Source organism: Trypanosoma rangeli (assembly GCF_003719475.1).
Source record: "Trypanosoma rangeli strain AM80 chromosome Unknown Tra_15.4_contig_00064, whole genome shotgun sequence".
Lineage (NCBI taxonomy): Eukaryota > Euglenozoa > Kinetoplastea > Trypanosomatida > Trypanosomatidae > Trypanosoma > Trypanosoma rangeli.
In genome coordinates, this window is record NW_021705809.1 from 1 (window position 1) to 15,733 (window position 15,733).

Here is a 15,733-nt window from a genome sequence, read left to right on the forward strand (position 1 = left end):
TTTTTGTTGTGCTCCCCCGCAGTATGCCAGCCGCCGTGCCCCTGTTGCTTCTGCTTGCACTGGTTTCTCCCTTCATCTCTTGCAACCGCCGCGTTAGAAACCAAAGAGGGGGGGGAAAAAAAACAGAGGAGGAAGAATAATTTTTCTTTTAAAAAAAGGAAGCAGCAGAAGACAGAGGAGGAAAAAAAAGCCTGTTCGTAAGGAAACAGATTTAACAAGGAGGAAAACGCATACATCTAAAAAAGGAAAAAAATGAGCAGTGGACTTGCCGACTTTGACGGGGATGACGTGAAGGTGCCTATTGTGTCCGCCCAACCTCATATGGGCGTGGGCATGGGGACCCACAGCGCCGTCGCCTTGGGAGGGTTTCAAGACTTCTGCCTGAAGAGTGAACTTGCCAACGCCATCCGCGAGAACGGCTTTGAGCACCCGAGCGAAGTACAGCATCAGGCACTGCCGCAGGCGATGCTTGGCGCCGACATCCTTGCGCAAGCTAAGTCTGGTATGGGAAAGACGGCTGTCTTTGTCTTTGCGCTGTTGGAGCAAATTGAGAAGGTGCCAGAAGGGCAGAAACCGCATTGCCAGGCAATCGTCGTCGTTCATGCCCGTGAGTTGGCGTACCAGATCGAGCAAGAGTTCAAGCGCTTTAACAAGTACTTGCCGTACTGCACCACAGGTGTTTTCTTTGGTGGCATCCCGGAGGACGAAAACGTGAAGCAGCTCAAGAAGGAAGTCCCTGCGATAGTGGTGGGAACACCAGGGCGTCTCAGCGCACTTATTCAGCGCAAAGCCCTTGACGCGTCGCGCGTCAAGTGGTTTGTCGTGGATGAGTTTGACCGCTGCTTAGAGGATGTTAAGATGCGCCGCGACGTTCAGATGGTGTTTCTCAAGACACCCAAGGAAAAGCAGGTGATGATGTTTTCTGCCACCATGACCGATGAGCTTCGTAATGTTGCGAAGAAGTTTATGAGTAACCCGACAGAGATATACGTGGATCAGCGGGCAAAGCTTACACTGCACGGACTTGCACAGTATTACATGAACGTTACAGAGGCCCAAAAGCTCCGTAAACTATGCGACATTCTTGATGCTGTGGAATTCAACCAGGCTATTATTTTTACCTCCTCTGTGGAGCGTTGCGAGGCACTTAGCCGCCAGCTGCAGGCCCTTAAATTTCCCGCCATGGCTATTCACTCTCGCATGGAACAGCCCGAGCGTCTCCGCGTGTATGAAAGCTGCAAGTCGAATCACACCCGTATTATTGTTGCCACTGATCTTTTTGGCCGTGGTGTCGATATTGACCGCATCAACCTCGTGGTGCAATTTGATATGGCCTCGGATGCGGACTCGTGCCTTCATCGCGTGGGTCGTGCAGGTCGTTTTGGCACGAAGGGGCTGACGATTGCCTTCCTCACCGATGAGGAGAAGGAGATTAAGCGCGAGAATCGGAAGTACACCGATCACGGCGTTATGAAGGACCTTCAGGAGAGGTTTGAGATGCAGGTCCAGGAGCTGACAGACATCAGCACTCAACTTAACCAGAGCCAGTACATGAATCAGTAATGCAGAGGCCTGTGAACGACATGAGTGCAGAAACGAAGAATAAAAAGTAAAAGAAAAAGAATTAAAAAGGCAAAAGAAAAAAGAGAAGCACAAGGTGGAGGTATAAGAGATGTTGTGTGAGCAGGGGACGGATGGTGGAAAGAGAAAGAGAAATAAAAAAAGGAGCTTCGTCTGTGTAATGGGATGACAGTGGGATATAAACCGGGACTTGACTGTTCTGTCTGGTTAATTGGTCATATCAACAATGAGGAAGAAGCATGTCAACGGCCGCTTTCTTTGGCATCCGCTTCTTTTGATCTCTGTTGCAGTTAACCTGTTTTTGTTTGGGTATTTCTGTGGCGGGAAGCATCGAATTCTACCTCTCACTTTTTCTATATCTCTCTGTGTCTCTGCGCACACCTTGTGAGGCGGTGTTGTTTTCTGCTTCTCCTTCCGCCTATCGGTGTCTTACTCTGGCTGCCGCTGCCTCGGGCGTCCGAAGCGCGCCTGTGGGAACTTGTGATGCCTGCAGCGCATAGAACCAGCGCTGCGTACGCGAGTCAGGAGAGGAAGAGGGGCACAGGCGAGGAGGAGGAGGAGGAGGGGGGGAGGCGTGTCGTCGCGGTCAAACAGATTAGGCACACTTGGCGGCAGTGCTGGGGCTCGCGACAGTGGCAGAAGCGGGAAGTGAGTGATAGAGATAGAGAGAAATGCAACTCAAAGAGAAAGGGGAAAGTGCAGAGGGCAGGCACATTCATCTCTGTGCAAGACTCCCTGCACCGTCTTACTTCTTCGTCTTTGTATCCGTCTCCAGCTCCTTTGTTTTTTTTTCTTTGCGCTTTTGTTAGTTTTTTCTATCTCCCTTTTGTTTTTCTTTCTTTTTCCTTAACGGCGTACAGCGGGTTTCTGCTGGTATTGTTTTTCGTCCAGGAAGAGGAGGATCGCGGGGAGGGGAAGACACTTTTTTAAGGGCAAAGAAGAGGGTGGTGGTGGAGTCAAGGCAAACACTCAGCAAGAATAATGTACGGCGTGGAAGAAGAGAAATATGTGAAATGAGGGGAGAAAGGCGGAAGGGGGCGGGAGGCACGGTGAACGCTGCCCACGCAATGCACAACGGCGGCGGTTACTATTTACAATGATGATTGGAACTACTCTTCCTTCATGATGACTATTTACTTTTTTGGCCTGTTTTTTTTTTTGTGTGTGTGCTTTCTCTTGGATTGTAGGAAGAAAAGGAGGAAGAAGTAAACAATTTGTTTGCTTCCTTGTAGACGGAGGTGAATGCATCCCGGTAGTGCTTGCAGAGGTGTGCGGAGGAGGGAGGGAGGGAAGAATGCGAAGGAGAAGTAACGGCTGCAATGAGTTGATGAGCATGTGGGGAGAGGGGGAGTGCGGCTCGTAGAGGGGGAGTGGGGAAAACAGCCAGCTCTCTTCACCTCCCCCGCATTGCAAATCCAATGAAAAGAGGCTTCTTTATCGCCTTCCCAAACTTTTTTTTTTTCTTATTTACCTCACGCCGCGCTCTCATATTTCTCGATTTCCACACGCATACAAATACAATACGCCTGCGGGTTGTGGTCTGTCCGCCTTTTTTGGCATCACGGGGAAACCACACACACACATCCACACAAACACACACACACACATCACTCTATACTTATATATAAGGCCACAAAGAAGAAAAATAATGTGGCACTCTGTGCGTGATACTTTTTCCCACCCCACCTCGCCCCTTTGGCTTTCTTTTGATCTGGTTCTCTTTATGACGATCATGCGATCTTGTTATGCTCTTTTTTTCTTTTTTTTTCTCTTTGGGTTTGTTATGCGTCTCAGTCTTTTTACTTTGTTTCCAACTTGACGCAGGCCGCTTATTTTGTTCGCTGTTGTTCAGTTACGGAAATTTTCCCGTTGGAGGAGACTCACGCAGACGTGAGCGCAGTAGAGAAGTCGGGGCACCAAAGAAGCGGGGGTGAGAAGAGAAAATCGCAGGTGCGCCTTTAAATCCAGATATATACATAACGGATACACACACACAGAGAGAGAGAGAGAGAGAGAGGCAAGGAAGCGAATACTTTGGAGGTTTCATTGGGGCGGGAAAGGAGAGAAGGAGAAAGAGAAAGTTTCATAGATTTTAGCATTTCAATTGGGTGACTGAGGGAGGAGCACTCGTCTGATGAATATCTACGGCAGGGAACAGAAGATTTACAACGTAGAGCGTACCCTTTGCGAGCGGTGGCTGCTGCATCTATACACTTTCGCCACTGGTGTGCAGCTTGCGTGCTTTATCTTTGGTATCATTCGCACCGCCAATGCTGCCTCGGAGATTTTGGATAATAGCTTTTTCATTACTTCTCCGCTCCAGATTAAACCGTTAACGCTTAAGGATAGCTGTTCCCTTTTGGTGGAATATCATCCGGAGACTATTTTCTCCAGCGTCAAATATCTTGTATCAACGGATAACGTGGGTTATTTTATCAGTCGAAATGCAACAAATATACGTCTGTTGTTTACGTGCGCTGCGTTGAACATTGTGGTCTGCGCGATTAATCGCATGTGGGTTTGGATGGAGATGCACGAGATGCGATACCATTTTGTGGTAATTCGGCATGATGTACTCATTGTCTGGGAGCTTTTCCTTACCATCATTGGAATTGTCATGCTGGAGCCCGTGGCGAGGGAGCGTGACATACTGTCAACGTACTTCTTAAAGTGTGCCAAAACGAGGCGTTATGCGTTGGGCCGTGTCACTAATTATATGGAGCTGCATGTATCGTTTTACCTGGCGTTGTCCGTTTTTACACTAAATGCACTGGCAGCGGTTGTTATACGGACCAGGAAGAATCCAGGCGATGGGATGATGGAAACGCCGACATTACCGCCACACTTACCACCACAACTGCCATCTACTTACGCGCCAGGGGAGACGCACCCACGGCGGCAGTTACACAACCCACCTCTGCATGGTGTGAGGAACGAAGGAGGAAACGAGGGCTTACAGCCAAGTAATGGCATGGCACTCGACACAACCGCTGCGCCAATGGGGCCTGCGGGGCCTGTGGAAAATATTGAACACCGGTGTTCCGATCAAGGCTTTGGTCCAAGCGTTAGTCAGCCGATGACACCCATCACGTTGGGCCCACGCCTCGGCCATTTGCATCGCAGAGACGACGGTGCCATGTCTGTCATGGATAGTTCCTGCAGAAGCGGTGGTGTTGGGGCACAACTATCGCTGCCCCCAGCGGCGGAGGCACCGTTGGCGCGGTTTCAGGTGCCTCCACCTTCGCCGTCATTGTCAGGGAAGCAAAAGGTCACATAGGGCGATATTGCCACGGAAGAGACGGCAAAGTTAGAGAACAGGATGTGAGTTAGAGCAATGAGCAGTTTCCCCCTTACTTTTGTATGTCTTTATCAGGGTCGTACTGGGGGAATTCCTTCTGTTTCTTTTTTTTGTTTCGCTGATGATGCTGTCTGTTTTTTTTTTTTTATTGTGGCTACACGTGGAGTACTCTCTTTGTTGTCTGCCTCCTGGTGCAGAAGTCGTTGCTCGTGCAACTTTGTGCATGTGTGGGCCGCGCTGAGGTGGGCAGAGCAGAAGCGAAAGGGCGTAGATTCCCCCCCTCCCTCCCTATCGATATGGTTCTCCCCTAGACTTTTTGCATCGGGAACGACAGCTCATTTTTATTATCATTATTACTATTATTTTACTTCTTCTTCGTCAATGCCTTGTGTATGCTGACTACTTTTGCCTTTCCCGCCTTGCGTGCACAATAGAACGAGAAGCAAATGACAGCCTTGCAGCAATACGCCCGCGTGCACTCCGTCGATCTGACGTTGCAGCATGAGAAGGCCTACCAGCGTCAGACGGCCGTGAATGAGAACATTCACAACCCGAACAAGAAGCACGTGAACATGAGCGGCCACATCCGCTACTCCAAGAAGATTGGTTTGGGCTTCAAGACACCCAAGGCGGCTGTAAACGGCAAGTACATTGACCGCAAGTGCCCCTTCACCAGCAACGTGTCCATCCGTGGTCGCATTCTTCGCGGTGTGGTGCACTCCACCAAGATGAAGCGTTCCATCGTCATTCGCCGTGACTACCTGCACTTCATCCGCAAGTACCAGCGTTACCAGAAGCGTCACCGCAGCCTGACGGTGCACTGCAGCCCCTGCTTTGACCCCAAGCCTGGTGATGAGGTGGTGGTTGGCCAGTGCCGCCCGCTGAGCAAGACGATCCGCTACAACGTGCTGGAGGTTGTCAGCAAGTCCGCCGCGGACAAGCTGGGCAAGAAGTTCTCCAAGAACTAGAAGGCCGCCCCTTGTTGTCTAAACCCAGTTAGCAGAGGTCATGAGAAATACAACTGGATTGAGTCGCTAACTGCGCTGGAGGAAGTGGAGGAACAGTTGAGGTGTTCATTTTGTTTCTCCGTTCCTTTTTTGTTTTTGCTTTCTTGATGATTATTATTATTTTTTGATTTTGTCGTCGGTTTTGTAACGTCGCCTATTTTTGTTTGTTTTCTCACCCACTCTTTGTTTTTTCTCGTTGTGAAATATGTGCTTTGTTTTTGTTCCTCCGGCACGCACATTTAAGCTTCTTGTTTTCTTTTTTGGTTTTTGTATTGTTTGATTTTTTGCCGATCTTGTCAATCTAACCGCGAAGTGGCGACTGCACACAGGCAGGGAAGAATAGCCAAAGCAACACCACACACACACACACACACACACAGAGAGAGAGAGAGAGAGAGAAAGGAGGGTTAGGATTAGGGCCGCACGTTGCCGCAGCGGGGCCATGGCATGGCGTTACAACGCTTCCGCAGGCAATAGCGTCTTTGGTCTTTCCTCGACAAGCCCCTTTGCAACAGCGAATATGGACACAGGTGGCGGTGCCAATCTCCATGGCCCCGGCAGCACGGGATTGGCTGTTGAAAGTGGTGCAATGTTCGGTGGAACCGCAGCCAATATTTTTGGTGCCGGAGCTTTTTTGCGCAATAACGCTGTCTCTGCCTTTGCGACGCCGGAGCGAGAGAGTGGAAAAGAAAATGAGGAGCAGGAAAGCGAAAATGAGGCACTAGCCGTTGAACGTGAGCCGGGACCGTCAAAGTGGGAAGGAAACGGCAGTGGGGAAGCGGCCGACACTTTCCCCGTCTTTGGTCGCAGCCAAGCCCCAACGCAATCACTAGCAGGTGCGTTAATGAACAATTTGGTGCGGAAATGTGATATTTTGCCGGCAGCCGGTGCACCCGACGCGGGTGGTGTTCAGGCAGGTAAAAGCAGAGACGTGCAAGGAAGGGGGTTAACAGAGCTCCTTTCGAGGAAACTGTTTCAACAGACGATGGCTGCGAGGGAGGATGACTCTGACAATGGTGGTGATGAGGAAGACTATGATGAGGCCGGGAGTGGGGATGCGAGTCACGTAGATAGGGAGTTTGTTCGCAGTGCGAATTCACTCTTTTCACAGGTGGAGCCTGAGCTTCTCTCGGACACCTTCGTTCCCTTTGAGCATGTTATTCAGATCATTGCCAACGAAGATGGCACTGAAGCTGCCGCGGGCGAGATCGAAGAGCGCTTGGCGGCGTATTACGAGCTTCAAGAGGTTTTAGACGACATGATGGGTCGCTACATTGAGTCTCACCATGACGAGTTTAACGAGGCTGTTGCGGGCTTCTCAGAGATGGTGTTGGCTATCTCTGGCAGTGATGAGATGTTAGCTCGGCTTAAGCAACAGCTGGCGATGGCGGCTGCCTCCTTTGACAATCTCGCGGAACAGCTGCAGGTGTTGCGTATGCGTGCCGCAAAAGCACTGCTGATGAAGGAATCGTTGAAAGGGCTGGAGGCCTCACTTTCTTGCGAGTCTGAGGTGAAACAGCTCATTGCCACGCACCATTACTTGGCGGCGGTGCAGCGTTTACGGCAGCACAAGGCACAGCTTGGAATGCCTGAGGTTGCCAACATCCGCGCGACCCAAGTGCTGCGCGATTATGTGGATAGAACGTTAGACACGATGCATGAGATTGTTGTTGAAGATTTAATGAGTTGTGTATTTCGCCAGGGGCGCATGTATGAGGCAGACGCGCAGCTGGTGGGTCAGATGTTAGTAGACGGTGCGTCGGAATCAACGGTTCCAACCATCGATGATCTTGCGACGCTCCACGAGCAACTTCTGCACACCGGTTCCCAGACAAGTAAAACCACCTTGACATTCTCGGATGTTGTCAACAACATCCACGACGACCCCTACGACGAGGAGATTATAAAGAATTACCTGCGCTTTATCCCACTCTGTGTAAAGGCGATGCAGGAGCTTGGAAAACTGCATTACTGCTATGAGGCTTTTTTCTCGCGAGCAACGCGTAGTATTGAGCGGTCTATTGCCGACTTTTTTTGCCTCTATGGGGCATGGAGGCAACGTGCGGTGCGGTCGATGAGTGTCGCGGGAAGCTTAGATGCCGCCACGGTGCGGGTGACGAAGCTGCAAGCAAAAGGGCTTGCATCGCCTACCATTTCCTACGACGAGGCCATAGCCCTCATTCAACGGTCAGAGCTGAGTGCAATGTTTAATGTCCTTTTTGTGGAAATCGAAAAGATTGTGCGTAACGCGGAGTATCTTATTAAAGTGGTTCTTGTTTCATATTTTCCGTTTCTTTCCTCGTTTTTGATGCGACCAGGTGGTTTTTCCCCCGACACAACCTACCGCGACTGGGATGTCATGCAAACTCCGTTGACGAACCCGGAGGAGATGCGGGAAATACTCACGACAGCGCTGTCAAAGACACTTGCCAAGTATGCTGCGCAGGAAGGTGATGAGGGGCATAATGCAGAGATGCTGGCGCTCAGACGGTTAATAGTGAAGTTGGATGTGGATGAGACTTTTTCCCGCCTTGCAACGTTGACAGGAGGACGTGTTTGTTTGTGCAGCGTGCTGGATGTCGTTTCTGAGGCAGTTGAGGCAGTCATTTGGGAATTTCCTGATGCTGGCGAGGAGAAAGTGACGGCGTACCATAGAGAGCTGAGTGGCTTGATCTCCTCCATGGTACTGCAGGCCTTTCGCCGTGACGTTAAAGAAATGTATTCCCAGTGGGATTTGCGGGTACTGTCATCGCAGCTTAGCTACTACATAGAACTGATCTTCCGCCTGCTCTGCGACGCAAAGGAGTTGGAGGAGGATTTTGGGGACGAGATTGCTCTCAAACCATTTTTAAAGCATCGGAATCTCGCCGGTCGCGTGCACCGGACAGCTGGATTGATGAGCGGCGCCGCCGTGGACACTTTCCCTTCGCTTGAGAAGCTGCTCTCTGCTCAAGATTCTTCTGGCCTGCTTGCAGTGATGGAACAGACTGGGCATGTGTCATTTAGTCTTGTGGTGGCGGTCAAGTACGCCCAGCGAGAGTTCAAGCGTGCCAAAGAGGGACAACTGAAGCAGCCGAGGGGGGGCTCCGTGCCACCTGTAAGCGTATCTGCTGCTGGCGTAAGAAGCGGTAGCGCACTGCTTCTTCAACAGGCCACAACTTTAGCGAACTGGTTTGTGTTGACCCCAATGAATATATTCACCTGCTACGAGTCTGTCCGTCGGTTTTACCAGCGTTGCGCTGTGCGTGCCCCGCGCTTTGTGAGTGAGTCTCGTGAGGAAATGGAAAAGTCCCTCCATCACTTTTTGCAGAAGACCTGCATCCCCAACTTGTACCTCTTTCATGTTCAGCAGCTGAGGCGACTTTTTGAGGATATGTCGGAGTCGGAGAGTTTTGCAGATGCGACCGTTGCCGGTGGGATCGATGCGAGCAAACCGTCAATTAGTCCAAAAATGCCGTCTAACGCGGCCACAGAGCCGCTTATGCATCAACAGAAGGCTCAACAGGAGGGAATCAAATGGCCCATTGTCACACCTCGCCAGGAGGGTGAGAGTGGGTATCCAATTCTTACGTGTGTCCATTACGTTGGCCAGGTGCTGCAGAAGATTGCCCGCACCTGCCGAACGCTGCCTAGCAAACTCGCCGATGTCGTTCAACAGAATATTACAGAGACGTTATTGTCCGAGCTTACCATGTTTCTTAGAAAGAAATTTCATCTCATCTCGCACCGCACCTTGTACCACTATTTGCTCCACACGGAGTTTGAGGAGGCGTTTTCTGGGCGTCCCGGTGCACGCTGGAGGGCACTGTGTGATGAAACGCGCCTATTGGATGCTCACAATGCTGTTGACGTGGATTTATTCAGGTACTACGCATACAACAACGAGCGACGCACCAGTGGACATAAGTACAGTCATGTCGCACATGATTTTGCAAGAGGAGAGATGTTATTCACGTCAAAAGACGTTGGTGAGAGTGGCGTTGACGCAAACATTGGCGGCATTCCTCCCTCAGAGCTTGCACTGAAGGGAAATGGTGTGGTTGTGGCCCTTGCCATACTCTGTTACTCCATGGAGTGGCTGTGCGAGGTTGCTCTTCAGACGGTTTGGCAGGATGGGTTGCATAACGGCTCCAGTGCCGATTGCCTGGTCCCAGGGGAGATATTTTTTAAGCGCTACGAACGGTGGTCAAGCTCCTTGGCCGCAACTATAACCAGCGATGGGACGCGCTGGATGCGCCTCGCTGGTATTTTACGGCAGATGTACACCATCTCACAGGTCTGCCTTTTCTATTTATCGCTTGAGGCGCGTTTTGTGGCGTTTCAGTACATCCCACAGCTCCGCGACGAGTCGTACAATATTGTGGCAACTGCCCGCTCCCCGGACACGTTTGTGCAGGCATACAATCGACGTATCATTAACTTTTTTGCCCTTTTAAAGTTGCACTTGTCGGAGCAGAAGCTGAAGTACGTGGGCATCACCGTCGCCAAGCCACTGAGCGACCTGATCATGGTGGAGCTTGCCCACCTCCGCGACAAGGCCATCTCCCCCGCCGGGTTGACACGGTTGCGGGCCAATCTTCTTTCCATCGAGACGGCGCTGCAATTGGTGCTTCCCACCGACGATGAGGTGCGTGAGGCGGTGAAGCATCATTTTTCGCGTCCAGCCACGTTTCTGCGTCACCTGCCAAACAAGAACGTGGTCAGCGACCTCATTACCAGCGGGGACTACAAACAGCTCTCGACGCAGGAGACAGAGGAGCTTATTCGACTTGTGTTCCGCAAGGAGGCCAGTGATGAGCTTGTGGCGGCGCAAATACGGCTGCTGCACACAAAGCTTAAGAGTGTGGCCTCTGTTCCCACCTTGCCGGAACCGGCGACATTGGCGTCGTCGGCACCTGCAGACCCACTCCAGGCTGGAAACGAAGCCCAACCACACGACAAGACTGAGAGCGGCGGTGAGGAAACACTGGCCGAGGAGGAGGAGGAAGAAGAAGAAGAAGAGGAGGAGGAAGAGATAGAGGAAGAGGAAGAAGAAGAAGAAGAAGAAGTAGATATGGATGAGGTGTTAAAGGCGGTGGAGCGAAGACCGTCGCGTTACGTGGCTCGCACGAGAACGAAGCCTGCATCGTAGTTAACTGTCGCACGAAACCCTCTGCCGACGACAAGAACCAGGACAACCACAGCCACAGCGGCAGTGGTGCAGCTGACGGGGCTGAGCCCTCTGCCCGCAAGAGAGGTGGCTGAAGAGGACGAAAAAGCGGGCGTGAATGGGCCTCGTTTTCTCCCTTGCTGATGGAACATAAGGCTATGGTGAAGTGTGCCGGTTTTTATGCTGTATTTTCCCCCTGACACATCGTTTGAAGGTTTCAATGCTGCTGCGGTAGACTGCAGGGCGTCGACGAGTTGGGTGTCCGCTAACGTCACGAGAAAGAGGCTTGTCTCACTGTGGACTTGTGCGTCTACATGCCAGATTGTGTCTGTGTGTAAGTGGGGAGGGCTGCATGCGGTTTTCATTTATTTATTTTTTGTTATCTGTTGCTGGTGTTTTTTTTTGTCTGTTGTTTTACTTGCCTCGTTGGCGCTGTTGGATCCACCGCATGCACGCGCGTCAGCCGCTTTTTTTTGTCGCCAGTCCCAGGGCAGTTTTATCCATTGTTCAAAAGCAAAGAGGGAAAAGGGCCGGCGAGAGGGTGTATGTGAGTTGCTGGTTTGTGTGGTACCTTCTATGTTTTCACAACCCTCCTGGCACTACGCCGACCTCTGAGCTAAGCTTCGAGCGACATTCCAAGCACAGAAACACGCAAAAGCATACATATATCTACTGGACCATCTTTTTGTTTCCATAGTGGGATAAGGGGGAAGCCATGTCTGCGTACCCCAGTCTCAACAGAGAAGGCGTGTCGTCACTAGCAGCACCCGCACTCCAATGCCGTCGATGCCATCAGTGTGTTATTTGCTGCCCCAGATGCGGCGTGTCAAACTTCAAGCTGATCGACAGCGCATCGTCCCACAAAGGTTATAAAACGAATGTGGGTTCTGCTGTTCCTGCAAGTAATTTTACGGGTGCCAGTGGAGGTGGAGGTGGTCTGACGTGGACGTGTCCCCTGCCTGGCAAAGAATGTGGTGTGACCACACTGGGCTCCTCTCCTGCGGCGCCAACAGCCTTTGAGCTATTCTGTCGCGACGCTGAGACTAAATGTGGCATTGCGGTGGAAATGGACGGGAATGACGCCATGATACGAGAAGAGGAGGAGGAAATACGACGTGACAGAAGGCGTGTTCACGCTGAGGCTTGGCTTGCCGCAGATGCTGAAACGCGGGAACGCTACGAACTGGCCGCATCTGCACTTGCAGCGGATGCTGCGGCAAGGACGCAAATTGTGGCGGGCAGGGATGCACCAAAGAATTTCCGGCGAGGCAGGGGGAGACAAGCGTCACTGAGCTCTCGCATGGCGGTGACTCCTGCGTCAGGCTGCGGGGACGGCACAGGTGCTCCTGCTTCTGTGGCACTGACATATGTACGGAGCGACGACGGAAAGCGGGCGAGGTCGTACAAGCGCCCAACAACGTCGTTTCACCTTTTCTGCAAACACAACCAGCAGACTTACCAGACTGACGGTGCACTGATGAAGGCGTGGAGGTCGATGAGCCCTGCAGAGAAGAAGCCCTATGACGACGAGGCGGCTGCCATCCGTGTGGCACCGCGTGGAAAACGGCAAACTCTTCCCTCTGTGTCCTGACATGATGTTGTTTGATTTTGGTTTGCGTCCTCCAAACAGAATTGGTAGATTTATTTTATTCTTTTTTTGTTGTTGTTGGTTTTTTCTTTGAAACTGTTGAGTTTGTTTGTTTGTTTTTTGTTAATTTTTTTTTTTTGTCTGTGTTTCTGCTTGTTTGGGCCTTCTTTGCAATCTTGTCTGAGTCGTGGAGTGGTAGACGGTGTGTGTGTGTGTGTGGCATCTGGGATGAGTTGTCTTAATTGCTCCTCCGGGGAGGGGGATCTCTAGATGCCTACGTTTTTCCTTTTGTTGTTGTTGCTTTATTTTATTTTATTTTATTTTTTTTGGGGGGGGAGGGTTAGTTTGCATGCGTGCGTGTGTCTCACGACCGAAGGCGTCACACGTTGGAATGAATCGTGAAAGCGTGCCGGGAGGAGTGCGTGGGGCCATACCCCTCGCGGCCAAGCCAGCGGCGGTGGCAAAGACTGTCGATAGCAATACTCCTGCGGCTCCACCCACGACGCCGTTTCCCTCTGCACACCTGCCCCCCGCGGAAGCTGCATCCACATTTTACTTTGTCGTCTTCTTGTGTAACCGCTCTCCCATTTTCCACTCGAACCGCATTCCGCAGTGCGAGGACACGCCCCCGTATACACCCGGTGATCTTGTCTACTTTGGACCCGCAGAGGAAGTGGCGCAACAGAAGCTGCAGGAGTTGGCGTTTCCACTTGGATTTGGGTGCAAGAGCTCCTTCACGCGCAATGGCCCCCTCTGGAGCTCTCGTCTGGAGTGTGTGCGAACGCGGGATAAGGTACGGTACCATAGGATGATTATTGTATCCACCTTTGTCGTGTCCGTCGCCGTAGAAAGTGGTGAGTTGTGGACGATGCAAACAAAATACGCTGCTGTGGCGTTGGTTGTCACGTGCCCAGCGGATAAGCCCTACCATCGGTTTTTAGTGGACAACTTCACAAGCGTTGTGCGAAACTTGCTGCATACCGTCCTCAACTTTGCAATGAAGGCGACACAGCTCTTTTTTTTAAGGCTTTCCCCAACCACCGCAGTAGGAAAGTTGGTCACGGAGTTGGAGCGAGGCTCTCAGGCGTTACAGACACACCGGACGTTGGGGTCAATTCTTGTCAATGCCTTTGCACACGAGCATGCTATCCCACGCCTGCACAGCCGCCTCGTTAACGTGAATGTCCCCGATTTTTTTTGTGCCTTCACCAGAAAACTGTCTTGCGCCACAGATTTCATTGAGAATTTGTTGAGTGGCGCGTTGCATGGTTTGTGTTGTTTCAGTGAGTCCTTCACAAGCCGTGTCATTGCCGGCCTGCTGTCGCTGTCGAATTGGGAACGATGGGGCTCTGGTCAAGCCAACGTGGAAGCACGGCAACCGCGACACAACGTCGAGGAGGGCGCAGAGACGGTTGACAACTATGGTAACTACTGGAGACACATGGAGAGGGCAGAGAGGAGTAGTAGTGGTAGTAGCTGCGGTGGCAACAATAATAATACGTATGGGGCTTTGTCCCTTGTATTGGAACGGTGCAAAAGTGTCGGCAAGAACAACAATAACAGTACCATCAGTTGTGTTGACACTGAAAGCATTTCTGTTACTGCTGGGACCCAACGTTTGGATAGGTTAGACTTTAATTCAGTTTCGAGGACTGACTCCGCACCTTCCACGGCAGCGCGTAGCACGGTTACTACTACCGATGTCGCTTGTTCGCTTTCATCACAACGTGTAGGACGTGTAGTGATTTTTGGTACGGATCCAGAGCTGGCACGGTGTTTACTTATCCTGGCGGCCTTTTTTTTCCGAGACTATTGTACCACTGTGGGTACGTCAAGTTGTCAGTGCGACGAAGCGCCTTTTGCGGGGAAGGTGCTTTCATGCGCCTACCCTTCCTTTCCGGTGCAGTGGGTTATGGAGGAGTACGATGAGGCACGTGTGGAGCGATTACTTTTCTCCCCATACTCTGTAGATAATCTAGTGTTGATTATTTCACCACGTGGTGAGGTCTGCAATCGCATGCGTCTGGAGAAGCGGTTTAGCCTCATTCCTATTTTGGTGGAGAAGTTCAAAGAAAACTTTCAACCTGTGTGTCCCTTTCAGCAACGCACTCTCAGTGTCGTGAGGATGCTTCCCGACAAGATGATAACTTCCGCGATACGCAAGGCTCAGCGGATGCGAAAGAAGAGTTGTGGGGCCGTGAGCTGTGTCGTGTTTTTTGAATCGTTTATGTTGAGGCTTGTGCGACAAAGCCAGCTATGTTACCTGCAGCAGCAGTGCGTTGAGGCGGAGGCGCCGACAGCGTCGCTTTTTTCGACGTCGTCGCTCCTTTCGACGCCCCCGAGAAGCGCAGGTTCCTCACACGCCATTTGCGTTGGGTCTCATATGTCGAGGTTTTTTTCGTTTTTTGGCCGGAAAGACGGTGACGCCGTCCATCTCTGCAGCCGTCCGCGTTGCTCTTCTGCAGACGCGCCCCCGCACTAGACGACGTTCGCGCGACGGCGTATCCGCCGTGTGCCTGCTCTGAGGATGGCTCAGACATTATTTTAGGGGGCGTGCAGGTGAATTCGCAGCTGATGAGTCTTTTGGCGGAGTGCTGGAAGAGCGACCGGTAAGCTTCGTGAGGGCACAAGTTCTCGCAGGGGGACAGACGGGGACGGTTAGTCACGTGAGGAGTAACTAAAAAAGAGGAACGGAAGTGAACAACAGGGGGAGGCCATTTTTGTTGTTGTTTTGTTGTCTGTGAACGCGTGAGGTACGGGTGGTATACATGCGGGGAGGGGAGTGGGAGGAAATGAAAACAATGAGAAGCGTGAGGAATGAAGATGGTAGATGTGTCTGCCTCTGCGCGGGTGCCAGTTGAAGTGCGACGATACAACCAACATCAGCCTTTACCAAGGTCGCTTGTGTTGCAGTTTATTCTATGCTTTTTTTTTGTTTTTTTTTGTTTTTTGCTACTACCGGCCCGGCTAGTGTGTCGTTGTCTTGTCCCTCCCTCCGTCATGCCCTTTACCTTTCTTCCCCTACTCTTTTATTCCCTTGCCTTTCCTTCTGCTTCGCTCCGGAATGATTGTGTGTTTCCTTCGCTACCATGCATGGGAGGCTATACGAC

General features: G+C 51.5%; 6 protein-coding genes and 1 pseudogene across 6 annotated transcripts, besides 15 other annotated features; 6 read left to right on the forward strand and 1 right to left on the reverse strand.

The window, feature by feature from the left end:
* Window positions 1-12: 12 nt before the first annotated feature.
* TraAM80_02698 (hypothetical protein) lies at window positions 13-236 on the reverse strand (annotated as a pseudogene).
* Window positions 237-252: 16 nt separating this feature from the next.
* On the forward strand, window positions 253-1,563 carry TraAM80_02699 (putative RNA helicase; the record flags this gene model as incomplete). Its single annotated transcript, XM_029379694.1, has 1 exon — window positions 253-1,563. The coding sequence occupies one exon, from the start codon at window positions 253-255 to the stop codon at window positions 1,561-1,563; it is 1,311 nt and encodes a 436-aa protein (XP_029240412.1).
* Window positions 1,564-1,593: 30 nt separating this feature from the next.
* Window positions 1,594-1,657: a sequence feature (A-rich).
* A 447-nt stretch (window positions 1,658-2,104) lies between these two features.
* Window positions 2,105-2,154: a sequence feature (GA-rich).
* Window positions 2,155-2,360: 206 nt separating this feature from the next.
* Window positions 2,361-2,425: a microsatellite.
* A 727-nt stretch (window positions 2,426-3,152) lies between these two features.
* Window positions 3,153-3,192: a microsatellite.
* A 384-nt stretch (window positions 3,193-3,576) lies between these two features.
* Window positions 3,577-3,598: a microsatellite.
* A 117-nt stretch (window positions 3,599-3,715) lies between these two features.
* Window positions 3,716-4,858, forward strand: TraAM80_02700 (uncharacterized protein; the record flags this gene model as incomplete). The annotated part of the gene is made up of 1 exon (XM_029379695.1): window positions 3,716-4,858. One exon carries the CDS (start codon window positions 3,716-3,718, stop codon window positions 4,856-4,858), a length of 1,143 nt encoding a protein of 380 aa, XP_029240413.1.
* Window positions 4,859-5,216: 358 nt separating this feature from the next.
* Window positions 5,217-5,255: a microsatellite.
* A 70-nt stretch (window positions 5,256-5,325) lies between these two features.
* Window positions 5,326-5,847, forward strand: TraAM80_02701 (small subunit ribosomal protein S11e; the record flags this gene model as incomplete). Its single annotated transcript, XM_029379696.1, has 1 exon — window positions 5,326-5,847. The coding sequence occupies one exon, from the start codon at window positions 5,326-5,328 to the stop codon at window positions 5,845-5,847; it is 522 nt and encodes a 173-aa protein (XP_029240414.1).
* A 390-nt stretch (window positions 5,848-6,237) lies between these two features.
* Window positions 6,238-6,265: a microsatellite.
* Window positions 6,265-6,291: a microsatellite.
* Window positions 6,292-6,328: 37 nt separating this feature from the next.
* On the forward strand, window positions 6,329-11,017 carry TraAM80_02702 (uncharacterized protein; the record flags this gene model as incomplete). Its single annotated transcript, XM_029379697.1, has 1 exon — window positions 6,329-11,017. One exon carries the CDS (start codon window positions 6,329-6,331, stop codon window positions 11,015-11,017), a length of 4,689 nt encoding a protein of 1,562 aa, XP_029240415.1.
* Window positions 11,018-11,408: 391 nt separating this feature from the next.
* Window positions 11,409-11,449: a microsatellite.
* A 301-nt stretch (window positions 11,450-11,750) lies between these two features.
* TraAM80_02703 (uncharacterized protein) lies at window positions 11,751-12,626 on the forward strand (the record flags this gene model as incomplete). The annotated part of the gene is made up of 1 exon (XM_029379698.1): window positions 11,751-12,626. The coding sequence occupies one exon, from the start codon at window positions 11,751-11,753 to the stop codon at window positions 12,624-12,626; it is 876 nt and encodes a 291-aa protein (XP_029240416.1).
* A 49-nt stretch (window positions 12,627-12,675) lies between these two features.
* Window positions 12,676-12,762: a microsatellite.
* Window positions 12,763-12,825: 63 nt separating this feature from the next.
* Window positions 12,826-12,842: a microsatellite.
* An 82-nt stretch (window positions 12,843-12,924) lies between these two features.
* Window positions 12,925-12,951: a microsatellite.
* Window positions 12,952-12,972: 21 nt separating this feature from the next.
* Window positions 12,973-15,105, forward strand: TraAM80_02704 (uncharacterized protein; the record flags this gene model as incomplete). Its single annotated transcript, XM_029379699.1, has 1 exon — window positions 12,973-15,105. One exon carries the CDS (start codon window positions 12,973-12,975, stop codon window positions 15,103-15,105), a length of 2,133 nt encoding a protein of 710 aa, XP_029240417.1.
* A 235-nt stretch (window positions 15,106-15,340) lies between these two features.
* Window positions 15,341-15,365: a microsatellite.
* Window positions 15,366-15,548: 183 nt separating this feature from the next.
* Window positions 15,549-15,574: a microsatellite.
* Window positions 15,575-15,627: 53 nt separating this feature from the next.
* Window positions 15,628-15,682: a microsatellite.
* The last annotated feature ends 51 nt before the right edge of the window (window positions 15,683-15,733 follow it).